The sequence below is a fragment of the Dendrobates tinctorius genome, unplaced genomic scaffold (assembly GCF_039654945.1).
Source record: "Dendrobates tinctorius isolate UK_male_01 unplaced genomic scaffold, ASM3965494v1 ptg000012l, whole genome shotgun sequence".
Taxonomy (NCBI): Eukaryota; Metazoa; Chordata; class Amphibia; order Anura; family Dendrobatidae; genus Dendrobates; species Dendrobates tinctorius.
In genome coordinates this window covers 20,600,119-20,627,339 of record NW_027361680.1, presented here as the reverse complement: position 1 = coordinate 20,627,339, position 27,221 = coordinate 20,600,119, and the positions used below count along the sequence as shown (strand labels likewise).

Genomic DNA, 27,221 nt, shown 5'->3' with positions numbered 1-27,221 from the left:
AGTCTAATATATAAAGCTCAATGTGGGTGTGTATGTATGTATATATGTGTGTATGTCCGGGATAGGCATCCGCACCGTCGCAGCTACAGCCATAAAATTTGGCACAGTCACACGTCTGGACCCCGAGAGCGTCCTAGGCTATGTTGTGAGGAGAAATTTTAACCCCGCGCGCTCCAATTCACCAAACAATTTTGCCCCTATCTACATAATGGGGAAAAAGTGTGTGTGTATCAAGCCCCGCCCCTCATTATGTCAATGGTTGCCATGGCGACGCTGATGTCATCATAGATTGCAAGCCCCGCCGCTCATTATGATGTCATAATGGTTGACTATGGGATGGAGGATGTGTGATGGGTATATGGGCACTGGACTATGGGATGGAGGATATGTATGACGGGTATATGGGCACAAGACTATGGGATGGAGGATGTGTGATGGGTATATGGGCACTGGACTATGGGATGGAGGATATGTATGACGGGTATATGGGCACGGGACTATGGGATGGAGGATATGTATGATGGGTATATGGGCATGGGACTATGAGATGAAGGGTGTGTGATGGGTATATGGGCACTCGACTATGGGATGGCGAATATGTATGATGGGTATTTGGGCATGGGACTATGGGATGGAGAATATGTATGATGGGTATATGGGCATGGGACTATGGTATGGAGGATATGTATGATGGGTATATGGGCACGGGCCTATGGGATGGTGGATATGTATGATGGGTATATGGGCACGGGACTATGGGATGGAGGATAATTATAATTTGTTATAACTAACCACAGTTAGTTACTATGCCCGGGCAGCGCCGGGCTCTTCAGCTAGTATTATATAAAAACAGAAAATGTCCCCAGAAGTTCCATAGGATTTGGGAAAGGTGGTGTGACTCCCCTTTGACACACTTGGCTCCTAATGATATGGTCTCTTCGATTTTGAGATATGGTCCATGATGTGGGTCACTTCTAGACCATGCAAGCTTTGATTTATGTGAATTTTAGTATGTGTATCTTCTATAATCTGACCTGATACGAGCTCACGGATCCTAAATAGATGCTGTAAGTTACAAGATGCAACGGAAGGTATACTGTACTGAGAAAGAATATTGCGTTGTAACTGTTTTGGTTGTTTCTTATTACTGGAATATGATATCATGGTTATGTTACTATGAATAACTCTGACTTTATATTGTAATGTTCTATGCTTGATATACTATATTGTGGAATCCTTCAATAAAAAGAGTTAAAAAAAAAAAAAGTGCAGATTTTTACCTGCGTTTTCTGCCAAGAGAGGAAGAATCTGCGAAGAAAACTCCACAGGCAAATCCGCAATGTGTGCACATACCCTAAGTCGGGTGTGAACCATAATAGATGAAAAAATAAAAAAGTTATGGCTCTTAGAAGAAGGGGAAGAAAAATTAAAACAGGAATTGACTGCGTCGGGGAAGGGATTAAGCAATGAAAGTTGTAAGACATGCATTCAAACGTGTACCAAATTTGCATACATTATTAATGAGCGCTCTCCTCTACTAGGACACATTTTATGCAAAAGACGACGGAAGAACCGAGGATACAAGTCCAAATGTGTAATTAAAAATATGCAGCTATATTAGTAAAATACATTAAAAACTATGGGGTGGGGAGAAAAAGGAACTGGTAGTAAAAAGGAGGTGATTTCAAAACAACACTCACAAAAAATGTATAATTAGGGACATATACTTAACCCCTTAACGACCGCCGATACGCCTTAACGGCGGTAGTTAAGGGTACTTACACCACAGTGCCGTTAATTAACGATGATGTGGAAAAAGTGTATAACGCCCCCCCAGAGTCGGATTTTCACTGGGGTCTCGGCTACCAGGGGTAGCCGAGACCCCAGAGAACATGATTCGGGTCGGTTTTTACGGACCCCGCTTTTGTGATCGTCGTTATTAACCTTATAACGGCGACTGCCAAAAAAAACCCAGCGATTTTGCTATCACTTTCTCCTCTGATGTGATCGCACATCAGAGGAGAGAGAAATAGTGTCCCTGATAAACCCCCCCCCCGGAGGTCCTCAGGCCCTCCTGCCTCCTCCGGTGAGCGCCGCTATCTTGGTCCGGGAAAAAAATGAGCGCATGCGCAGTGCGCCCGCCGAATCTGACGGTCGGCAGATTCCATTCATTCATTGTACATTTTGATCACTGTGATAAACCCTATCACAGTGATCAAAATAAAAAAAAATTGTAAATAACACCCCCCTTTTATCACCCCCTTAGTTAGGGAAATATAATGAAATAAAGAAAATATATTTATTTTCATTTTTACATTAGGATTAGGGTTGGAATTAGGGTTAGGGGTGTGTTGGGCTTAGGATTGGAGGTAGAATTGAGGGGTTTCCACTATTTAGGCACATCAGGGGGTCTCCAAACGCGACATGGCGCCACCATTGATTCCAGCCAATTTTGCGTTCAAAAAGTCAAATGGTGCTCCCTTCCCTTCCGAGCCTAGACGTGTGCCCAAACAGTGGTTTACCCCAACATATGGGGCATCAGCGTACTCAGGACAAATTGCACAACAACTTTGGGGGTCTAATTTCTCCTGTTACCCTTGGGAAAATACAAAAATTGGGGGCTAAAAAAAAAAAAATCACTTTTGTGGAAAAAAAAGATTTTTTATTTTCATGGCTCTGCGTTATAAACTTCTGTGAAGCACTTGGGGGTTCAAAGTGCTCACCACACATCTAGATAAGCTTCTTGGGGGGGGGGGGTTCTAGTTTCCAAAATGGGGTCACTTTTGGGGGTTTCTACTGTTTAGGTACATCAGGGGCTCTGCAAACACAACATGATGCCTGCAGAACATTCCATAAAAGTCTGCATTCCAAAACGGCGCTCGTTCCCTTCCGAGCTCTCCCAGGAGCCCAAACACTGGTTCCCCCCCACATATAGGGTATCAGTGTACTCAGGACAAATTGCACAACAACTTTTGTGTGACGGAGTTAGCTTCTGCTGAGTCGATTTCTAGAGTGGACCCTCTGGGTCGTGGCACCCACCCACCCAGGGTGAGCTGACCTTGTGAGGAACCACCCCCAATACAGGGAGTGTCAGGGGCAAGACCAAGGGGGTGAGTCACCACGACTGCTGGAACCAGACAGCCGGCTCAGGGAAGACACGAGTGTAAGTGTCTGGATTCCCTAACAAATTGTGGTCACAGGGTTTCTTCAATAAAGCGTGGTCTCAGGGTTTAATCAGGTTCAAGATGTAATAACACGGACAAAGTGATACATAGCAAGGTGCGTGCGAGGGCACGCCAAGGTCCAAGGCATGATACGTGCTAGGTGGCACGCCAGGGTTCCGGCATGGGCTAGATGGCATCAGACTCCGGACATCTGGCAACCATCGACAGGCTCCGGACATCAGGCCACAGTCATCAGGCTCTGGACCTCTGGCAGCGATCGGCAGGCTCCGGGTATCCGGCAGGCGAGCCAGAGTTCAAGACATGGTGCGTGTTAGGAGACACGCCAAGGTCCAAGGCAAGGTGCAAGGCAGGGTGCGTGCTAGGAGACACACCAGAGTCCAAGGCAGAGTTCAAGCTATGGTGCGGGCTAGGAGACACACCAGGGTCCAAGGCAGGGTTCTAGGCAGGGTGCGTGCTAGGAGACACTCCAGGGTCCAAGGCAGGGTGCGTGCTAGGAGACATGCTAGGGTTCAAGGTTTAAAGCAGGGTGCGTGCTAGAGGACACGCCAGGTTCAGGCTAGGGCCTGTGCGTGCTAGGAGGCACGCCATGGTTCATGGCAGGACCTGCGCGTGCTTTAGAGAAGCACGGAGAGGCATGCCAAGGAGCCGGCTGGGCCTGCGTGTGCCAGGAAGCACGCCAGAGTTCATGGCAGGATCTGCGCGTACTTTAGAGAAGCACGGGGAGGTATGCCAAGGAGCAGGCTAGGGCCTGCGCGTGCCAGGAGTCACGCCAGAGTTCATGGCAGGACCTGCGCATGCTTCAGAGAAGCACAGGGAGGTATGCCAATTAGCAGTCTAGGGCCTGCACGTGCCAAGAGGGCACACAATGCACAGTGCAGGCACAGCGTGAGTGCAAGGAAGCACAGAGACCACGATTGGGGCACTGGCTAGCTGGTCGGGCTGAGGATCAGACAGGCGGGCAAGACTGAGGCGAGCACGGCTGAGGCACCACAGGCGGACACAGCTATGTCACTGGCTGACGAGCACGGCTGAGGCATGAGCAGGTGGGCACGACTAAGGCGGGCACGGCTGATGCACAAACAGGCGGGCGAGGCAGGGCCATGCGTGTGCAAAGGACACGCAAAGAAACAAGACAAGGCAAAGTACAGAACAAGGAGCGGAACGTAGGCTGAAGCACAGAGCCGAGTACAAGAAAGAGAAGCGGAGAGTATGCTACAGCCCAGAGCCAGGTAAAGACAAGGTATTAGATACAAGACATAGAGCAGAATACAGACAGGTAGCAAAACGTATGCTGAGGCACAGAGCCGGGTACAAGGGAAAAGCGGAGCGTATGCCAGAGCACAGAGCTGGGTATATGGCAAAGACAGAGTACAAGACAAGACTTGTGCTAAAGGAGCACGGAAAACCAGAATGAAAAGGTAAAGCTCGAGACAGAGTACATGGCCAAGGTGCATACAGACAGCACGGCGAGGAATAGTACAGAAACAGGCTTGTGTAAGAGAGCACGATAGGGCAGAGTAAAGGAAGGAAGCACAGCTTGTGCTAAAGGAGCACAAAATACAGAGTAGAGGGAAGACACACAAGATACAGGACCAGGTACAGGACACCAGACGAAGTACAGGACAAGGACAAACACAGGACACCAGACGAAGTACAAGCACAGTGCGTGTGCGAAGAAGCACAACAGGGCAGAGTGCAGGGGCACAGAATACAGGGAGCAACCAAGCAGACCAAACAGCCTAGCAGGGAAGCAACACGATACTCAGGCCCCGACCATAGGAAGGGGCGGTCTGATATAGGGCATTAGCACCTGAACTTCCAGGTCAGGACCATGAGAAGGACTTCTGGGTCGAGTCCTCCAGGATCAGAGAGAGGACTTTTAGGTCAGGTCCTCTAGAAGCATAGAGAGGATTGCTGGATGAGGTCCTCCTGGACCATAGACAGGATCACTGAGTCGGGTCCTCCAGGACGATAGAGAGGATCACTGTGTCGGGTCCTCCAAGACCATAGAGAGGATCACTGTGTCGGGTCCTCCAGGACCATAGAGAGGAACCGTTTGCAGGCGGCTGGGAGATGAGCGCACACACGGCACAGACGGCAGCCGAAGGATCCAGCATAGGAGACGTGCGTGTGTAGCAGCAATGGTGAGCAGCCACAAGGTGAGCTGTGCGTGCGCACTAGTAACGGCATGCAGCCGTAAGGTGAGGGGCGCGTGCACACCAGCAACGGCGTACAGCCACAAAGCGAGATGCACGTGCACACGCGATAGGAACCCCCGGAGCGCCCGCAGGGACCGGCACTGGGGAAAATGCGGCATGACAGGCATGGCAGTGGGAATCATGCAGCACAAGCAGCATGACAGGCATGACATTTTATGGTCCAATTTCTCCTGTTAGCCTTGTGAAAATAAAAAATTGTGGGCTAAAAAAATCATTTTTGAAGAAAAAAAAGATTTTTTATTTTCAAGGCTCTGCGTTATAAACTTCTGTGAAGCACTTGGGGGTTCAAAGTGCTCACGACACATCTAGATAAGCTCCTTGGGGGTCTAGTTTCCAAAATGGGGGTCACGTGTGGGGGGTTTCTACTGTTTAGGCACATCAGGGGCTCTGCAAACGCAACATGACGCCCGCAGAACATTCCATCAAAGTCTGCATTCCAAAATGGTGCTCCTTCCCTTCCGAGTTCTCCCATGTGCTCAAACAGTGGTTCCCCCCTAACATATGGGGTATTGGTGTAGTCAGGACAAATTGCACAACAACTTTTGTGGTCCAATTTGTCCTGTTAGCCTTGGGAAAATAAAAATTAGTGGGCTAAAAAATCATTTTTGAGGAAAAAAAAAGATTTTTTATTTTCACTGCTCTTCGTTATAAACTTCTGTGACGCACTTGGGGGTTCAAAGTGCTGACCAAACATCTAGATAAGTTCATTAAGGGGTCTAGTTTCTAAAACGGTGTCAGTTGTGTTTTTTTTTCACTGTTTAGGCACATTAGGGGCTCTCTAAATGCGACATGGCGTCCAATCTCAATTCCAGCCAATTCTGCACTGAAAAAGTCAAACGGTGCTCCTTCTGTTCTGAGCTTTGCCTTGCGCCCAAACAGTGGTTTTACCCCACATATGGGGTATGGGCGTACTGAGGACAAATTGCACAACAATGTTGGGAGTCTAATTTCTCCTGTTATTCTTGTAAAAATAAAAATTTGGGGTCGAAAAGATCATTTGTGTGAAAAAAAAAAGATTTTTTATTTTCATGACTCTACGTTATAAACTTCTGTGAAGCACTTGGAGGTTGAAAGTGCTCACCAAACATTTAGATAAGTTCCTTAAGGGGACTAGTTTCCAAAATGGGGTCACTTGTTGGGGGTTTCCACTGTTAAGGCACATCAGGGGCTCTCCAAACGCAACATGGCGTCCAATCTCAATTCCAGCCAATCCTGCATTGAAAAAGTCAAACGGCACTCCTTCCCTTGCGAGCTCTGCCGTGCACCCAAAAAAGTGGTTTACCCCAACGTATGGGGTATCGACGTATTCAGGAGAAATTGCACAACAAATTTTGTAGTTCATTTTCTCTTTTAAGACTTGTGAAAATAAAAAAAATTGGTTCTGAAGTAAATTTTTTGCAAAAAAAAAAAAGTTAATTTTTTCCTTCTACATTGCTTCAGTACCTGTGAAGCACGTAAAGTGTTAATAAACTTACTGAATGTGGTTTTGAGCACCTTGAGGAGTCCAGTTTTTAGAATGGTGTCACTTTTGGATATTTTCTGTCATGTACACCCCTCCAAATGACTTTAAATATGATATGGTCCCTAAAAAAAATGGTTTTTGTAAATTTTGTTGTAAAAATGAGAACTCGCTGGTCAACTTTTAACACTTATAACTTCCAAACAAAAAAAAAAATCGTGTTTCCAAAATTGTGCTGATGTAAAGTAGACATGTGGGGAAATGTTATTTATTAAGGCTACTTTCACACATCAGGTTTTCGGCGTCAGGCGCGTTCCGGCGTCGTGCCGGATTCGGCAAATGTTTTGTAAAACCGGATTTGACGGATCCGGTTTTCTGCCGGATCCGTCTTGCACATGACAGTCAAAACCGGATCCGTTTCATCCGGTTTTCGATCCGTTTTTCGACGGATTACGCCGGATCCGGTTTTTAAAAAGGCCCCTTGTGGCCGTCCGAACGGGATTGGCTACTGAAAAACTATATATACCGTGTTCCTACAGCCCTTCTTTGACAGGTTGTAGAGGAGAAAGTGCAGGTTGGAGAGAAGAGCAAGTGACTGGCGAAGATGGATGTTGTGATTGGAAATATTTTGAAGAATTTGGTGGATTTTACAGCGGAGGCGAATCGTTTGAGGATGATTGTTCTGGAGAAGGAGAGAGCGAGACAGCAGCGCATCACGCATCGTAGACTACGTTTGTGGATCCACCCCATCACAGCCAAGAGAATGACGTGTGGGGTCTATCTACACTCTGCATGGACCTTAGACGAAACCCTGATAAATTTTTTGGATATGTTCGGATGAAAATGGAGAATTTTGATTACTTGGTGGAGCACATTGCACACCTCATAAGAAAATCGGACACCTATTGCCGCTTCTCTATTTCACCCGCAGAGCGTCTGATGGTGACTTTAAGGTAAGCCACATTTATTAGATATGCCTCGCATCAGAGCACACTTTCACTGCAATCTTGTTGGTGCTAGTTTGTATCTCCAAGTGTTATAGCTGAGTTTTGGTATGTAATGCTGTGATTTTAAACTAATTGATTGTTTTTTAATTCCCCACAGATTTCTTGCAACTGGAGAATCCCTTTCGTCACTGCATTTCCAGTACAGACTCGGGATTTCCACCATATCTGGAATAGTGAAGCACACATGCCGTGCACTATGGGACTCCTTAGCTGAAGAGTTTTTACCAGAGCCCACAACAGAGAGGTGGATTGAAATTTCAGAAAAGTTTCAACAGATATGTCAGTTTCAGAACTGCTTGGGCGCTGTGGACGGGAAACATATCCGCATTGTAAAGCCAGCCGGATCGGGATCGGAATATTTCAATTACAAGAAATATTTTTCAATTGTCCTCATGGCCATCGCTGACACGGAATACAAATTTATTGCTGTTGATATTGGGGCCTATGGCCGCTCCAATGACTCTCAAGATTTCAAACAGTCTGCCATGGGGCGTAAACTGTATGGAAACACCTTCCAGTTCCCATCCCCTAGACTGCTGCCGCAAACATCTGGTCCACCTATGCCATTTGTCTGTGTAGGGGATGAAGCCTTCCAGCTGTCAGAACACCTTTTGAAACTGTACGGTAGCAGAGGATTGTCAAGAACAAAACGCATTTTTAATTACCGCCTCACAAGAGCAAGAAGAATGGTTGAATGTACCTTTGTATTCTGACAGCCAAATGGCGGGTCCTATTGACTGCGATCAACCTCAAGACAGAAACGGTGGACGAGGTGATCAAAGCTTGCGTGGTACTCCACAATTTTGTTATCTGCAAGGAACCCATTTCCATTGAGGACACCTCTGAAGAAACTACCTTGCAAGATTACCATGACATTACCACTAGAAGTTCTGTGACGGTTTCAGTAATGAGGGACAATTTTGCACTATACTTTATGTCACCTCAAGGCAGAGTACACTGGCAGGATGACAGAGTGTGAAAGATTTGTGCCCTTAACCAAACTTGTGTACCTTCTGTACCAACAGTATATACCTTTGCCAACCAAAGTTGGCTATCTTGTCATGGTCTTACTATTTTTAGCTTTAGGCCACAGGTGTGTACCTGGTTGTGTTTTATGCAAAGTATTTCACCTTTTAACAAAAGTTGTGTACATTGTTAGGAAATCACCAACAATAAACACAACTTTTTAGGTGAAATACTTTGCTTCAAACACAACCAGGAACACAACTGTGGCAAAAAGCTAAAATTTACCCACAGTTATATATCTGGTTTTGAATACCTTTTTACCTTTTAAATACCCTGTATTTAACCTTTTTTTTTTTTTTTTTTTAAACATATTTCGCCGCAGAAAGAAATGACAGACAACCAGTGTAAACGATAATTTAACTTTTATTTAAAATTGTTTTTTTTTGTAAACTGTTTTTAAAGTTAAAAAAACTTTTTTAATAAAGGTTTATAACCAACTGGGCATTTTTATTACAAAACACACATTATAAATTGGTGTAGTGTGGGGTGGAAATACTGCTGGAGGGGCTGCGGGACACTTCGACACTGGGAGTGTGGAGAGAGGACTGGGATCGTGGTGGGGAAGGAACAGTTAGAGGTGAAGGTGTGGAAAAAGCTACAGAATGGGTGGACATGTGGGAGGCAGAAGAGGTGGTGGGCGGTGGAGTGGAGGGTTGGGCAGGGACTGTAGGAGCAGATGATGTTGATGGAAAGTTGTATGGGGAAGGAGTTTGGTATAGGGAAGGAGTTTGGTACGGGGCAGGTTGCTGGAAGTGGGGAGATGTCTGGTACTGGGGAGGTTGCTGGTACTGGGGAGGTGGCTGGTATGTAATAGGAGGGGGAGGATGGAAAGTGGCTGGAGGGGGTGCAGGTGGAGGAACTACTGGGGTGGGAGGAGGAGGTTGGGAGGTAACGTGCTGGAGAGCACCGTGGCATGAATGCATTACATGCATCTGCTGGCTAGGAGAGAGCGTTTCCATGCGCTCCACAACAGACCTGAAAAAGGTGTGGTTTGGCAAAGATCTTGCTTCTGAATGCATGGTTTGCAGAAGTGTCTTCACCTCCAGAATGCTGGAGTTGATCTGCTGAAAGCCTGCAGAGATTTGCTCTGACAAGACTTTTAGACAGTTCTGGAAAGATGCATTCAGATGCAAGAACTCTGGCGCATAAGTCTTTTCCTGACCCCTCTGACGCTGCCGCCCAGTACCCGCAGGTGTACTAGAGGTGGCAGGGACAGAAGGGTGGGGTAAAGTGAAAGCGATCTCCTCACCAGCAGCTTCATGTAATGTAGGCGGCCACGATGCTCCTGTGCTGGTGGATGGGACAGATGGGTCGAATGTGTGGGAAGGCTGGGAAGGTGCAGATGTACTGGGGCGGTCGAAGTGTCCCTCGGTGCCGGTCTCCTCAGGGATCGCCTCAGAAGGGTCCAATCGTGCAGGCTCCCGAGTGCTGCTCACCGTGCTGTGGAATAAAGAGAAAAAAAAACAATTAAAATAGTGACATGGCATGGCCCTGGCTGAAAAAAAAATAGTTACATCTAAACATTTTTTTTTCACATGTGGTGTGTAATATTTACCTTCTGGTGACCATTGTATGCCGGAGCAACGACAGGGCTCGTGCGTACTTGTACTTGCTCCTGCGTCCTCCAGATCCACTCGGGGCCTGCATCTCTTTATTGAACTCCTTCTTGAAACGATCCCTCACAGACCGCCACCGCTTCACAATTCTGTCCCCTGAAACGAGAAAGGACAAAGTGGTTAGTATACATCAGTGTTTCCCAAACTCCAGTCCTCATGGTCCCCAGGGGTCATGTTTTCAGGATTTCCATAGTAAATAGAAATCCTGAACACATGATCCGTGGGGACCACGAGGACTGGAGTTCAGGAAACACTGGTTTACATCAAGCAACCGGTACTGTATATACTTACGCTCTTTAATCTGGGCCCGAGCATCGAGGTCCTCCCAGCGGTCCACAAGGAGCGAACAGATTTCCTCCCAGAGCCTTCGGGTAACAATCAGGTCAGCATGGCGGCGGTCAGCCATATTCCACAGCGGCTCCCTTTCTCTGACGAGATCGATGAGGTGGTCCACATCAATTCCTCCATCCTCACCGTCAGAGTCGGGAGCAGGCTGTGAAGGCTGTTAAAGTAAAATAGAAAAATAGCAAAATTAGTCACCACACTTTAAGACATGAAATAAAAAGTGTACCAAAATTTAACTTAAATATTATACTTACACTCTAGTGACCGCCGCGTTGCTGTCGCCGACGACCCTGGGAGGCACTGCGAGGACCTCTTGGCTGAGCACCAGATTGGGAAGACTAGAGAAGAAAAGAAAAAAATTTATGTTTGGATGTTGGCATATTTGTTTGCTGTGTGATGTCTGCGGTACATTGTTTTCTATGTGTTGTGTGTAGTGAGATGTTGTGTTTCTGCGTTTGATGCAAAAAACTTACCAATTGTGAGCCCACTCCAGGTGTCTGTCCACCCCTTCCTTCTTCTTCTGGGAGCTCCTCTTCAGCTTGTGATTCCTGTTTTGAAATAAAAGCCAATGAATAGACATATATTACAGAGATGATGGATTTTGGAAATAAAAACTTACCGTCAAACGCCGACGATGCGAGGGAGGGCTCCCAGAAGATGTGCTGTCCTATTGCTGGCCAGACTCCATGGCTGTGGGTGTTGCTGCTGCTGCCAGTGCTGCTGCTTCTGCATCTCTTGGGCGGCTGTTGAATAAAGAGAAACAAAGGGCCAATGAATATCTTGATACTCCTTGGCCCTAGTTTTGAGGAATGGGGGATTTGATAATTACCGTCTCTCATCTGCTGCTGGACTCCCCTCCAGTTGTTCAGCATGTTCCCTTTGCTGCTCCATTTGGGGTGGTGGTGGTGCTGATGGTGCTGCAGTGGTCTCCTGCCTTCTCCTGCGCCTGGTTCCTGTCTTGGGTGGCATGTTGGGTGTGGCTGAGGGTCCCACTGTCATGCTTTCATATATGTGTGCTGTGGGCAGAGCTACTGAGCATGCTCAGACCCAAAAAAACGGATCCGGCTTTCGCCGGTTCTGGCGCATTGCGGCGCTCATAGACTTTCATTGTGTGAAAAAGCCGGAAGCGCAGGATATGTCATGAGAAAATCTCATAATCATCAGGATCGGTTGAAGCGTTCTAGAGGTATGATCTCAAAGTGACAGTGGTCAGAATTGTAAAACTTGGCCTGTCATTAAGGTGAAAACAGGCATTGTCTCAAAGCGGTTAATGTAAACCATAGCACACCTGCTATTTACAAATCTCTTTTCTTATTTAGATTTATACTTTTATACCTACAGTGGGTACAGAAAGAATTCCGACCCCTTTAAAGTTTTCACTCTGTTTCATTGCAGCCATTTGGTAAATTAAAAAAAAGTTCATTTTTTTCCTCATTAATGTGCACTCTGCACATCATCTTCAATGAAAAAAAAACAGAAATGTGGAAATTTTTGCAAATTTATTAAAAAAGAAAAACTGAAATATCACATGGTCATAAGTATTCAGACCCTTTGCTCAGACACTCATATTTAAAATGACATGCTGTCCATTTCCTTGTGATCCTCCTTGAGATGGTTCTACTCCTTCATTGGAGTCCAGCTGTGTTTAATTAAACTGATAGGACTTGATTTGTAAAGGCACACACCTGTCTATATAAGACCTCACAGCTCACAGTGCATGTCAGACCAAATGAAAATCATGAGGTCAAAGGAACTGGCCAAGGAGCACAGAGACAGAATTGTGGCAAAGCACAGATCTGCCCAAGGTTACAAAAGAATTTCTGCAGTACTCAAGGTTCCTAAGGGTACCGTTACACATAGCGATGCACCAGCGATCCCGACAACGATATGGATCGCTGGTGCATCGCTAAGTGGTCGCTAGTGAGCTGCCACACAAGTAGATCTCACCAGCGACATCGCTGGGGTCGGGGGTCGCTACTTACCTGTCAGACGTGGCGATCCTGACGTCCTCCCAACCGCGTCCACGAGTCGCTCATCGGCGCCACAGGAAGCGCAGCAGGAAGCGCCCGACGAGAAATGGTCCAGGACCTTCTCGCACGATCAGCGATAATCAGCGGTGGAGCCGGTCGGAGGTAAGTATCACATGTAGCGATATCGCTAGCAATATCGCTGCTACGTCACAAAATCGGTGACTTTACAGCGATATTGCTAGCGATATCGCAGTGTGTAACGGGGGCTTAAGAGCACAGTGGCCTCCATAATCCTTAAATGGAAGAAGTTTGGAACCACCAGAAGTCTTCCTAGACCTGGCCGTCCAGCCAAACTGAGAAATCGTAGAAGAGCCTTGGTGAGACAGGTAAAGAAGAACCCCAAGATCACTGTGGCTGAGCTCCACAGATGCAGTAGAGAGATGGGAGAAAGTTCCACAAAGTCAACTATCATTGCAGCCCTCCACCAGTTGGGCCTTTATGGCAGCGTGGCCTGACGGAAGAGTGAAAAATTTAAATGGGTTTGAGTACTTTCCAGACCCACTGTATTATAATTTTTTACAGTAATCATTAAGTATATGTCCCTAATTAAACATTTTTCTGTGAGTGTTGTCTTGAAATCGCGTCCGTTTTACTACCATTTGTTTTTTCCTCGCCACCCCATACTTTTTAATGTATTTGACTAATTAAGCTGTATATTTTTATTTACACATTTGGACTTGTATCCTCAGTTCTTCCTTCTTTTGCATGTATGTTCACCGATAAGTCCATAATAGATGCATAAAGAAACAAGTGCTGTCAGTAGAGGATATAGTCTTCTATTTTCATTTCACACTCTTATTACAATTGTATGCTACCCACATGTGTATTTCATTTTCACATTTACCCCTCCTTTTTAACTCGTTAGGACACATTTTTTGCATATCCTCATGTTTTAAGACTTAAGAATACATTACTGTAAGGATATTTGACCATTTTACCTTGTTTTAGTAGATGTGCATGGGTAAAAGGACTTGGTTGGCCAAGATACCGGTATGGCAAATTCAAAGAAAGCTGTTGTTTTCTTGTTGAAAATCTTCTCGTCATGCAGTGAGTGCAAGCTACAAAAAATTACACAGAGTGTCAGTCATAAGCAGTCTTATTGCTGAAGAGTAAGAACCCTGGACTGGATTCCCAGGCCCACAATGGACAAGGATGTATTTTAAAAAATTAAATGAGGCAAACTCACCCTCTCTATCCCATGGATCCAGCGCTGGCCACTCTGGTGGTCTGATCTAGGAAAGGAAATTATTCCCTGCTCTTCAGTCGCCTGACCACTGAGGCCTTTGACTGGCTGCAGCAACTAGGGGGTTGCAAAGGAATGTCATATGGTGGACTACAATTTTCACATACCCACAGACCTGAAAGAAGATCAGGTGGAGGTGTTAGTTTGCTCCTTTGATGAAAATGTGCTTTTCAGGTTAACCCTCCAATACCCTCACTTATGCTTCTCTCCTTTAAAGTCCACACCATCAGACTTTTCACACCCTTTTCCCTGTGAATGCTGGTTGCGTATCTCCCTCCAGGCAAAACCAACCAGTTTCTGATCACTTTCCCCCTGGCTTCCATACTTTATATCCCGTCACATTTGCACTTTCATCATGGGTGACTTTAACATCCCCATTGATGATCCTTTCTCAACATCTGACACTCATCTTCTTTCTCTAACCTCCTTGAGCCTTTCAGTTTACTAACTCTCCTACACATGAAGATGGGAATACTCTGGACCTTGTCTGCTCAGCATCTGACTTTACTAACTCCCCTCTCCCACTGTCTGACCACTCCATTCTTTCCTTTTGTCAAGAAATTTCTCTAATCCCAGGACATTGCCACTTACCACATACACAGAAATTTATGTGCCATCAATAGAAAGCAGCTTATAAACAATCTAGTCATCTTTAGCTCTGATCTCCTGTCCAGGTTTTACATTGTCACATTATAATAATACACTGCAGAGTGCCCTGGTTAAAGAACTATATGCAGAATGACCAGACACAGATGACGGCAACCTTGGCACACATTGCAAACCCATTTTTTTCAGTGTTGCTCAAGGTGGGCCAACCGTCAGTGGAGAAAATAACTTTCAGCAAAAGACTGCCTCCACTATAAGTTTATGCTGAAAACTTTTAACTCTGCTCTCCATCTGGCAAAACACATCAGTGGCCAATAATCCAAAACAACTCTTCAAAGCTTTCCAATCCCTCCTGAGCTTTAAAGTGCAAGCCCCGGTCACAAACCACAGATCTGACAATCTGGCCATTATTTCCTAGAAAAACCATATTGTGAGTACCATAACCATATTGTCCAGTACATTTTTACACAATAGTCACAGAGAATGTATCCCCTTACTTTAAGCACCTTAAGCTCACTTTGTACCTGTCACAGAAGTTACCAGGCTCCTGGCTTCTTCTCGCCCAACAACATTATACTAGTGACCCTATTTCTTCACATCTCCTCCAGTCTCTCTCCCCAGTTGCCACTGCCTACCTTACTAAAATATTTAACCTGTCTTTCTTCTTGTATTTTTTCCTCTTCATTCATACATGCTGTCATAACCCTTTCATTTAAAAAACATCCCTTGACCAGAACTGTGCTGCTGCTAACTACAGATCTGTCTATAATCTTCCTTTCATTTCTAAACTCCTGGAATGCTTGGTTCACTCTCATCTTGACCCTTTACTATCTGGTTTCCGCTCTTTACACTCTACTGAAACTTCCCTCACTAAAGTTTCTAACGGTCTACTAACAGTGAAATCTAATAGCCACTACTGCCTGCTGCATTTGACACTGAGAATCACCAGCTCCTCTTCACTACGCCCCACTCTATCGACCTCAAGGACAATGTTCTCTCCTGATTCTCCTACCTATTTGACAGCTTTATCACCATATCTTTGCTGGTTTCTCTTACCCTTGCTATTCGGGTTTCTAAAGGCTCATTCTTAGGCCCATTCCTCTTCTCTCCATACACTGCCCCTTTTGGATAAACAATCAGCAGATTTGGTTTCCAGTATCATCTCTTTGCTGATGTCACCCAATTATGTACATCTTCTCATGACATCACCTTAATGCAAAATACCGGAGATAGTTTGCCAACTGTCTCTAACATCATATCCTCTATCTGAAGCTGAATCTTTCCAAAACTGAACTTCTCGTGTTGGCTCCGTCTAGTGACCGACTTATACCCTATATTGCAATTGTCTTGGGTGGTTCAACCATAACTCTCAAGTAGTGCGTTCGCTCTCTTGGGGACATATCATCTCACGCAGAACGTTCCTATATTCCCTAGATCCAACCACTCACTTGCATCTCAAAAACATCTGATCCAGAATTAAACCTTTTCTCACCTTTGAAACTGCAAAGGTGTCTCCAAGACTTACAGTATATCGTGATGCACCAGTTTTCTGGAATGTACTAACTTGAAAGAACTGACTAATACCTAGCCCCTACACTTTGAAAACATTTCTTTAGACCAGCTTATCTCAATTCATTAACCTAATTATCCCCTGTTCCCTCCTATATTTTACTCTGAATCTGTACCCTCCTACTCATCTGTGTCCACATCCTCCATGCACCCAATAGCAATGTACTTTGACAGATACTGGCTGGTGACTGGATCACACAGTATTATTTTAAATGCCCTATCATAATGATGGCTGAAGGATGCATGACAAGCACTTTCTAGCTATTGTGTTCCCCCTATTACCTTATAGATAGTAAGCTTGTGAGCAGGATACTCACTCCTACTGTAACTGTTGAACTATGTGTTACTTTGTGATGTCTTTATTGTTTGAACATGTCTCAGCATAACTGTAAAGTGTTGCGAAAAATGTTGGTGCTAGGTAAACAAAATTATCATTATTATTAAGAGCTCCCATGAATTCTATCACCATGACCATGGATTCAGGACATCTTCAAAAAGCACAAACAACTGCTATGATTAAGTGTGATAGAGCTCAAAACGCGTAGGCCTAATGATATGGCCTTCCTTGTTTTAGAGCATTCAAAAACATGATTTTTTTTTTTTAACCCCGTTAACCCCGAGGGTGGTTAGCACGTTATTGACCAGGCCAATATTTACAATTCTGATCACTGTTACTTTATGAGGTAATAACGCTGGAACACTTCAATGGATCCCGCTGATTCTGAGAATATTTTTTCGTGACATATTGTACTTCATGATAGTGGTAACATTTCTTTGGTTTGACTTGCATTTATTTGTGAAAAAAAATGGAAATTTGGCAAAAATTTCGCAATTTTACAACTTTGAATTTTCATGCCCTTAAATTACAGAGATACAGTAGGGAAAAAAGTATTTGGTCAGCCACCAAGTGTGCAAGTTCTCCCACTTAAAAAGATGAGAGAGGCTTGTAATAGACATCATAGGTAGACCACAATTATGAGAGTCAAAATGAGCAAACGAATCCAGAAAATCACCTTGTCTGATTTGTCATGATTTATATTGCAAATTGATGGAAAATAAGTATTTGGTCACCAAAAAACATGCAAAATTTCTAGCTCTCACAGACCTGTAACAACTTCTTTAAGAGGCTCCTCTGTCCTACACTTATTACCTATAGTAATGGCACCTGTTGTGAGCTCATTTTCTCGTTCACCTTTGATGTACGATGAACTCCCTCTGCGGGTGAAAGGAGGTGGTAAAACTGATTTGGATGGGAGAAACCTGTCATCTGAACAGGTGGATTGCGATTGGACATCCGAAATCTCTGAGTGGATATAAGGCAGCCGACGCCCTGTAGGGTTGCTGGTGATTTCTCTGCTCTGAGCTCTGGCCTCCAGTTCAGTTCCTGTCTTCTAAAGCTAAGTTTTGCTCTGTTATTGTTCCATGAGATTTTGTCTGATTTGCTTAGTTTTGTGTTCTGCCAGCCCCAGCTGGGGCTCTACTGAATTTCCATTTTTGTCCCTGATCGGCTAAATCTCTTTTGCTTTGTCTTCAGAATATATCGGAGTGCTGATATAGGGATTTTGAAGTCTAGTGAATTCAGGGCCGTTTTTCCTATCAGACGTGTTGGGACGTTTTTGGTAGGGTTTTTGCAGATTGCAGCCAGCATCTATTCTGTCCTTTCCTATCTAGTTAGTTGGGCCCCATCGTTTGCTCTGCCTGTCTTTCTGTCTGTGTTTTCATCTGTTTTCACCGACAATACATGTTGGGGGCTGTCTATTGCTTTGGGGTCTGCTCTGGGGTAGTTTAGATTTCCCCTTTCTTTCTTTAGGCTTATTTAGTTATCCGGCTCTGAAGAGGCGTCTAGGACCACCGTAGGAATGCTCCACGGCTACTGTTAGTTGTTGTGAATAGGATCAGGGGTCTGCAATCCGCTAGCTACCAACCTCTCCGGTTTTCTGGACTTAGCTTGAATTTTTGTTTTCTCCTCCTCCGGTGACTCATTCATAACAGGCACCTGTTTGAACTTGTTATCAGTATAAAAGACACCTGTCCACAACCTCAGTCACTCTCCAAACTCCACTATGGTGAAGACCAAAGAGCTGTCGAAGGACACCAGAAACAAAACTGCAGCCCTGAACCAGGCTGGGAAGAAAGAATCTGCAATAGGCAAGCAGCTATGTGTGATGAAATCAACTGTGGGAGCAATAATAATGAAAGACATACAAGACCACTGATAATCTCCCTCAATCTGGGGCTCCATGCAAGATTTCACCCCGTTGGGTCAAAATGATCACAAGAACGGTGAGCAAAAACCCAGAACCACACGGGGGGACCTAGTGAATGACCTGCATAGAGCTGAGACCATTGTAACAAAGGCGACCATCAGTAACACACTAGCCGCCAGGGAATCAGATCCTGCAATGCCAGGCGTGTCCCCCTGCTTAAGCCACTACATGTCCACGTCCATCTGAAGTTTGCCAGAGAGCATTTGGATTATCCAGAAGAGTATTGGGAGAAGGTCATATGGTCTGCTGAAACCAAAGTAGAACTGTTTGATAGAAACAAAACTCTTCATGTTTGGAGGAGACAGAATGCTGAGTTGCATCCAAAGAACACCATGCATACTGTGAACCATGGGGGTGGCAACACCATGCTTTGGGGCTGTTTCTCTGCAAAGGGACCAGGAAAATTAATCTGGGTACATGAAAGAATGAATGGGGCCATCTATTGTGAGATTTTGAGTGCAAACCTCCTTCCATCAGCAAGGGCATTGATGATGAAATGTGAATAGGTCTTTCATCATTATAATGCTCCCAAGCACACCACCAGGGCAACGAAAGCGTGGCTTCATAAGAAGCATATGAAGGTCCTGGAGTGGCCTAGCCAGTTTCCAGATCTCAACCCCATAGAAAGCCTTTGGAGGGATGTGAAAAAGTCCGTGTTGCCCAGCAACAGGCCAAAAACATCACTGCTCTAGAGGAGATCTGCATGGAGGAATGGGCCAACATACCACCAACAGTGTGTGCAACCTTGTGAAAGCTTACAGAAAACGTTTGACCTCTGTCATTGCCAACAAAGGATACATAACATAATATTGAGATTAACTTTTGTTAATGACCAAATACTTATTGTATTTTGAGGATAATAAGACGCTGTGAATAATAAGACGCACCCCAAATTTTGAGAAAAATAAACTTTTTTTTTAATAAAATAGTGGTGCTTCTTATAATCCATGCATCTTATTGCTTACAGAGGGTGGTGGCTGCGGCTAGCTGCTGGAGGAGGCAAGAGTAGCGCGTTGCTGCAGGCCGCAGGCTGGGCTAAGGGGGTGTTGGGATGTGCAGCGCTGCAGGTGTCTCCGATGTTGCAGGTGTCTCTGTGCATGCACCGCTCCCGGAAGCCATTTTCCCGGAGTCCACCGCATAGGAAACCTTGGAACTGCGGAGCCTCTGGCCTTTCGCAAAAATGTCGTCAGAGCCCCCGCAGCACCGAACATTCCCTCATCCCGGCTTGTAGCAACGCTTCATTCTTTCCTCCTCCCACAGTGACCCTGGGACCCTGCTACACCGTGGCCGGTAAGGTATATCCGCATTATGAGACGCAGCCCCATTTTCCCCTAAAATTTTGGGGAAAAAAGTGCATCTTAGGCTAAGTGCACACGTAGCAGAAAATTTCTGCTGAAAAACCTGACTCCCTTCCCAGAAACCACGCGTTTTTTTCTGCACGTTTTCTGAGCAGAAAACGCGCGGTTTTTATGCTTTTTTTCCAGCGCATTTTCAAAACGCATAGAAATAGCCAGAAACGCGGAAAAAAATCAGTGAAATTAATGAGCATGCTGCGTTTTTACCGCGATGCGTTTTTTCGCGGTAAAAAACGCATCAGTATGCACAAAAAGTGCAAAAAGCATAGAAATTAATGGGAAGCTTATTTTTAGCAGTTTTATAGGAAAAAACGCTAAAAATACCGCTAAAAAACAGCTGTGTGTGAACACAGCCTTATAATCCGAAAAATACGGTATTTTCCACCATAATTTGCAATATAAATCTTGCCAAATCAGACAAGGTGATTTTCTGGGATATAGATTTCCCAAAAAAAGGAATCACTGATTCATGAAAAATAACTCAATTACTCAGCTAGCACAAAAAAACCTTCAGATTGTGTAAATCACAAAAAAAGTTCACAAGTTTTTTTTTTGTAAATTATAGAAGTTTATTGATCCAACAAAATAATATAAAAACTATCAAATCAGAGTAACAGAAAAAGCAGGAATTTAGGGGTAATAAGTTCAAGAGCATAGCAACATTACATATTTCATCCTAATGAAATATATGCTGGACCATTATAGAGGTATATATAAGATGACCATATTCAATTAGTATACGTCCAATTTATATTAATGTATCAGCTGTCTCATGTAGGACCATATGTAAGGGATAAAACTATCAAAATATGGCAAGATGTAACAAAGTGCAATAGTGCACACAAGCAGTTAAACAAATAGAAAATCAAAGTGCATAGAGCTGTAGGATTGGTATACATCCTAATTATAATAGGCTAAGCTGTCCCATAAGGGGTCATGCATAGGGAAATAAGGCTATTAGGACTCTAGCAAAAATATAGAGTAAGGTGCAATAGTGCGCTCTGTGCAAATAAACAATTGGGCATCTAAGTGAGTATGCAAAAGCTTTAACTCACATGAAATAGAAGTTGTGGACCCCGGCCTGCAGCTTCAATGCACATTTCTCCACTTACACCACCATTTTTTTGTAGGGACTACATCACATTTGAAGTCACTGTGAGGGATCTATATGGTAGGAGATACCCAAAAGTGACACCATTCTAAAACCTGCACCCTCAAGGTGCTCAAAACCACATTCAAGAAGTTTATTAACCCTTCAGGTGCTTCACAGGAATTTTTTTTAAAAATGAAAATTTAACTTTTTTCCCCAAAAATTAACGTCAGATTCAAAATTTTTTATTTTGACAAAGGTAACAGGAAAAACGGACCCCAACATTTGTTGTGTAATTTCTCCTGAGCATGCCGATACCCGATATAAGGGAGAAAACCACTGTGGGCGCATGGCAGAGCTCGGAAGGGAAGGAGCGCCATTTGACTTTTTGAATACAAAGTTTGCTGCAACAATTGTCAGACACCACATCGAGTTTGGAGAGCCTCTAATGTGCCTAAACAATGAAAATCCCCCACAAGTGACACGATTTTGGAAAATAGACCACTCAGGGAACTGATCTAGATGTGTGGTGAAGCACATTGAACCATTAGGTGCTTCACAGACGTTTATAACGTTGAGCCGTAAAAATAAAAATAAAAAAAATCAAATTTTCCCCACAAATATGTTTTCAGCCCCAAATATTGCACTTTCATAAGGGTAACAGAAGGAATTGCACCATACAATTTGTTGTGCAATTTTTCCTGAGAAAGTTGATACCCCATATGTGGGGAAATACTACTTTTGAGGCACAGTGCAAAGCTCAGAAGGGAAGAGGCGCCATATTGGAGTTGAGATTTTCCTGGAATGGTTTGAGGGTGCCATGTCACAGTGGCAGAGCCCCCGAGGTGCCAGAACAACAGAAACCCCCTTTATGGGAACTCATTTTGCTAACGACACTCCCCAATGAATTTATCTAGTGGTTACTGTGATCATATTGACACCACATGTGCCTCACAGAATTTTATACCACTGAGCAGTGAAGAAAGAATAAATTATATTTCTACCACTAAAATTTTGTTTTAGCCCCAAGTTTTTAATTTTTCTAAGGGCTAATAGGATTTTTTTTTTTTACAACAAACTGAGGTCCATTTTTTCCTGAGTTTGCCAATACCCTACATGTAATCCAGAAATATTTTTCAGGCACAATGCAAAGCTCAGAAGGCAAGGAGTGCCAGATTTTACGGTTATGGTTTGCAGGTGCCATGACTCACTGGGAGAGCACATGAGGGGCCAGAACAGCAGAACCCCCATAAGTGACCCCATTTTACAAACTACACTTCTCATTGAAATCTTCTAGGGGTGCAGTGATCATATTGACACCATGGATGTATCACAGAATTTTATGCCATTGGGCAGTGAAAACAAAACAACTACATTTTTACCACCAAAATTTTGTTATAGCCCCAGATTTTACATTTTCACACAAGAAGTGGGTAAAAATTACAACAAAATTTGTCCGACAATTTCTACTGAACGTGGCAATACCTCATATGTGGCTGTACAGTACTATTTAGCCATACGGAAAGACCAAGGAGGAACAAAGAGCTATTTACCACCTGGAGTGCAGATTTTCCTACAACAGTTTGGGGACTCCATATATGGAGCCCCTGATTGTTAGAAGAGCAGAATCCCCCCTCAAGTGACCCCACTTGGGAAACTATACCCCTTGGGGAATTTATCTACAGGTGTTGTGACGATTTTGACTTCATGGGTATTTTCCAGAAACAAGCAGCAAGGAATGTTGCTGAGTGAAAATTTCAAACTGACATTGTAGTGACCAGTACACTGCAGTCACCAGTACGTTATGCCAATACGTTATGCCCAACCCTGCTTCTGGATACATGCACCCGTAAGATAGGCAGGCTCTCATCGCTTCAGAAATGCCAAATGTGGATGAAATATGTGGTTTAGGTATACTGTGGTGCTCAGAAGGGAGGGGGGCATTTGCATTTTGGAACGGAAAATTTGCTGAATTTCTTTAGTCAGGTGAGGAGCCATTTAGCTTTTCCAGAGCCTTTGTGCTTCCAGTAATGTGGAAGCCCCCTATATTTCTGTTAACAGATGACAGACCTGAGTGAGGGTCTTGCTTTTTTGTGGATGGAGTTGAAGCTTTTATTGGGAACATTTTACATAACGTTTGGGATCACATTTATCAGGCGCTCTATGGTGAGCACTTTCTTAGGGTTTCTATCTAAGGCTGGAGACACACTAGCGATTTAAAAATCAGTCCGATTTTTATGCACGAGTTGGACAAGTGTAATTCAAGTGTCATACGTTTTTTAAGCGAGTACAATCTGATTTTTCACACCTAGTATCCAATTTACTTCAGAAAGCAGGGCGATTGCTATCTGATCACAATGGGAATTTAACATGAGTTTTTACATACAGCAATTCTCTGCCATTTACACATCATTTTCAAACTAAATATACTTCAAAACACAGATGGATATATAGATAGATTAAAAGGTGGCAATTTATCTGCCCTGTACAGTATAATCAGAGTGACAGGTTAGAATAGAATAAATATATACACATTGAATAGGTGTGTATATATATATATATATATATATATATATATATATATATATATATATATATATATACACATATATATACATATACATGTATATATACATATACATACATATACATATACATACATATGCATACATATACATACATATGCATACATATACATACATATGCATACATATGCATACATATACATACATATGCATACATATACATACATATGCATATATATACATATGCATATATATACATACGCATATATATACATACATATGCGCATATATATACATACATATGCGCATATATATACATACATATGCGCATATATATACATACATATGCATATATATATACATACATATGCATATATATATATATATATATATATATATATATATATATATATACACACACACACACACACACACACACACACACACACACACACACACAGTACAGACCAAAAGTTTGGACATCATCTCATTCAAAGAGTTTTCTTTATTTTCATGACTATGAAAAATGTAGATTCACTCTGAAGGCATCAAAACTATGAATTAACACATGTGGAATTATATAATTAACAAATAAGTGTGAAACAACTGAAAATATGTATTATATTCTAGGTTCTTCAAAGTAGCCACCTTTCGCTTTGATTACTGCTTTGCACACTCTTGGCATTCTCTTAATGAGCTTCAAGAGGTTGTCACCGGAAATGGTTTTCACTTCACAGGTGTGCCCTGTCAGGTTTAATAAGTGGGATTTCTTGCCTTATAAATGGGGTTGGGACCATCAGTTGTGTTGTGCAGAAGTCTGGTGGATACACAGCTGATAGTCCTACTGAATAGACTGTTAGAATTTGTATTATGGCAAGAAAAAATCAGCTAAGTAAAGAAAAACGAGTGGTCATCATTACTTTAAGAAATGAAGGTCAGTCAGTCTGAAAAATTGGGAAAACTTTGAAAGTGTCCCCAATCGCAGGTTAACAGCAGCTCAGATTAGAGACCAGGTCAATGCCACACAGAGTTCTAGCAGCAGACACATCTCTACAACAACTGTTAAGAGGAGACTTTGTGCAGCAGGCCTCCATGGTAAAATAGCTGCTAGGAAACCACTACTAAGGACAGGCAACAAGCAGAAGAGACTTGTTTGGGCTAAAGAACACAAGGAATGAACATTAGAGCAGTGAAAATCTGTGCTTTGGTCTGATGAGTCCAAATGTGAGATCTTTGGTTCCAACCACCGTGTCTTTGTGCGATGCAGAAAAGGTGAACGGATGGACTCCACATGCCTGGTTCCCACCGTGAAGCATGGAGGAGGAGGTGTGATGGTGTGGGGGTGCTTTGCTGGTGACACTGTTGGGGATTTATTCAAAATTGAAGGCATACTGAACCAGCATGGCTACCACAGCATCTTGCAGCGGAATGCTATTCCATCCGGTTTGCGTTTAGTTGGATTATCATTTATTTTTCAACAGGACAATGACTCCAAACACAACTCCAGGCTGTGTAAGGGCTATATGACCTAGAGGGAGAGTGATGGGGTGCTACGCCAGATGACCTGGCCTCCACAGTCACCAGACCTGAACCCAATCGAGATGGTTTGGGGTGAGCTGGACCGCAGAGTGAAGGCAAAAGGGCCAACAAGTGCTAAGCATCTCTGGGAACTCCTTCAAGTGTTGGAAGACCATTTCCGGTAACAATCTCTTGAAGCACATAAAGAGAATGCCAAGAGTGTGCAAAGCAGTAATCAAAGTAAAAGGTGGCTACTTTGAAGAACCTAGACTATAAGACATTTTCAGTTGTATCACACTTTTTTGTCAATTATATAATTCCACATGTTAATTCATAGTTTTGATGCCTTCAGAGTGAATTACAATTTTCATAGTCATGAAAACTCTTTGAATGAGAAGGTGTGTCCAAACTTTTGGTCTGTACTGTATATATACACACACAGTTCTGGCTCATATATAAAGGGCGATGTGGGAGCTCATACTATACCTACCGTATATATAGACACTATGTGTATAGAGGAGCTATGTGGATGCTCATTACTGTATATAGGGGCTATGTGTATGCTCTTACAGTATATAGGGTGTGCCGTGTGTGGGCTCATACATTATATAGGGGATGTTAGCATATTTAATTCTGCTCAGTATTAAGTGACAATATTAATATAAACTACTGTATATACTCGAGTATAATATAACAATAGTCCGAAGGGGGTTAATAGGGGACTTCAACAGTATATATACAACTAGTCCCTCATAACACTATGCAGGACAAAGAAGAGATCCCACTATAAAGTTCAATTAAAAGATATATACTTTATTGAAAAAATTACTAAAACCAAATGTGAAATAGCAGCAAGATAGCCATGATAGAGGACACCAAATCCCTTAATTGTATAAGGCTATAGCATCATGCAATATGGCATGTTTATATGTAAACACACATGAGCACATGATATATACAGAACAATACACTATTATTGTAAACAATCACAGGCTCTAAAATAGAGTAATCCCCTAGCACAATGGCCACAATAAACATACTAAATCCCATGCTACATGAATGAGGCGTACCATACAAATGCTGATAAAGCCCTAAAAGTGCTGAAAGGCCACAACATAAGACAATCAGATGACTCAGCTCCGTTACTAAGGACCATAAATACGGTCTATATTAAACCAAATGAAAAATAAAATGGAGCTAAAATTGATATCTACCTGTGGCAAAAGGTGTCCCCACACCCCGATGCGTGTTTCGCCACCAGCTTCTTCCGGGGGCGTGTATACTGGCGGGGTAACTGTGTTTTTATAACTAGAATGGCCAATCATAGAAAGGAAAAGATGGAAGGGGCGGAGTCTGTCAGTATAGTCGGCGTCATGCGCGCCCGCCCGCTACCCCGCGTCTGCTTCCTGCCAACGCTCAATGGCACGCAAGCGTAATTTTTAAAAAAAAAATTTTCCTGTCATTTTTGATGGTGTTTCACATAGATATTCAGGGAGGATTTCCTTCCTTTTCTTTTTTTCTGATTAATATCACACTATTAAGAACTCTTATTACTAATAGGAATTAATATTAAGAAATATATATAATTTTTTTTCTTTTGCTGTAAAAGATGTTTTTTGTTTTCTACATGCTCACTTGAGGTGTACCATACATTTCCAGAGGTGTTTTTTGGTCATCTTTATGCCCCATGATCATATATACCATGACAGGTATATGAGCTGTTTGCTCACGGCATGTTTCATTCAGGGCCGATTCAACAGTAGTGCGCATGCGCATCCTCTCGCACCTCTGTTGCTTCCGATGACGCTCACACACTGACACGCAGCCCTGTGGCTTGCGTGTCATTGAGCGTCGGCAGGAAGCAGATGTGGGGTAGCGGGCGGGTGCGCATGACGCAGACTATACTGACAGACTCTGCCCCTTCCATCTTTTCCTTCCTATGTTTGGCCATTCTAGATATAAAAACACGGTTACCCCGCCAGTATACACGCCCCCGGAAGAAGCTGGAGGCGAAACGCGCGTCGGGGTGTGTGGACACCTTTTGCCACAGGTGATATCAATTTTAGCTACATTTTATTTTTCATTTGGTTTAATATAGACCGTATTTATGGTCCTTAGTAACGGAGCCGAGTCGTGTTCTGAGCAGGCGGGGACACCGGCG

The 27,221-nt window shown here is 43.5% G+C and overlaps 1 protein-coding gene across 9 annotated transcripts in view; it reads right to left on the bottom strand.

The window, feature by feature from the left end:
- Window positions 1-27,221, bottom strand: part of XPNPEP3 (X-prolyl aminopeptidase 3) — a 474,091-nt gene that overhangs the window by 372,728 nt on the left and 74,142 nt on the right. For 5 of the 9 annotated variants that reach the window (XR_012226445.1, XM_073558039.1, XM_073558045.1 and 2 more), the window contains one exon: window positions 13,826-13,945. The exons of 1 other annotated variant lie outside the window; for it this stretch is intronic. Coding sequence is in view for 6 of the 8 variants with exons in the window: in XM_073558039.1 (XP_073414140.1) it covers window positions 13,826-13,945 (120 nt within the window). In the remaining 2 variants the exon portion in view is untranslated. Of the gene's footprint in view, window positions 1-1,280; window positions 6,750-13,825; window positions 13,946-14,073; window positions 14,246-27,221 lie in introns of those variants that run through there. 3 more of the 9 variants (XM_073558042.1, XM_073558046.1, XM_073558040.1) reach the window with 3 other exon arrangements.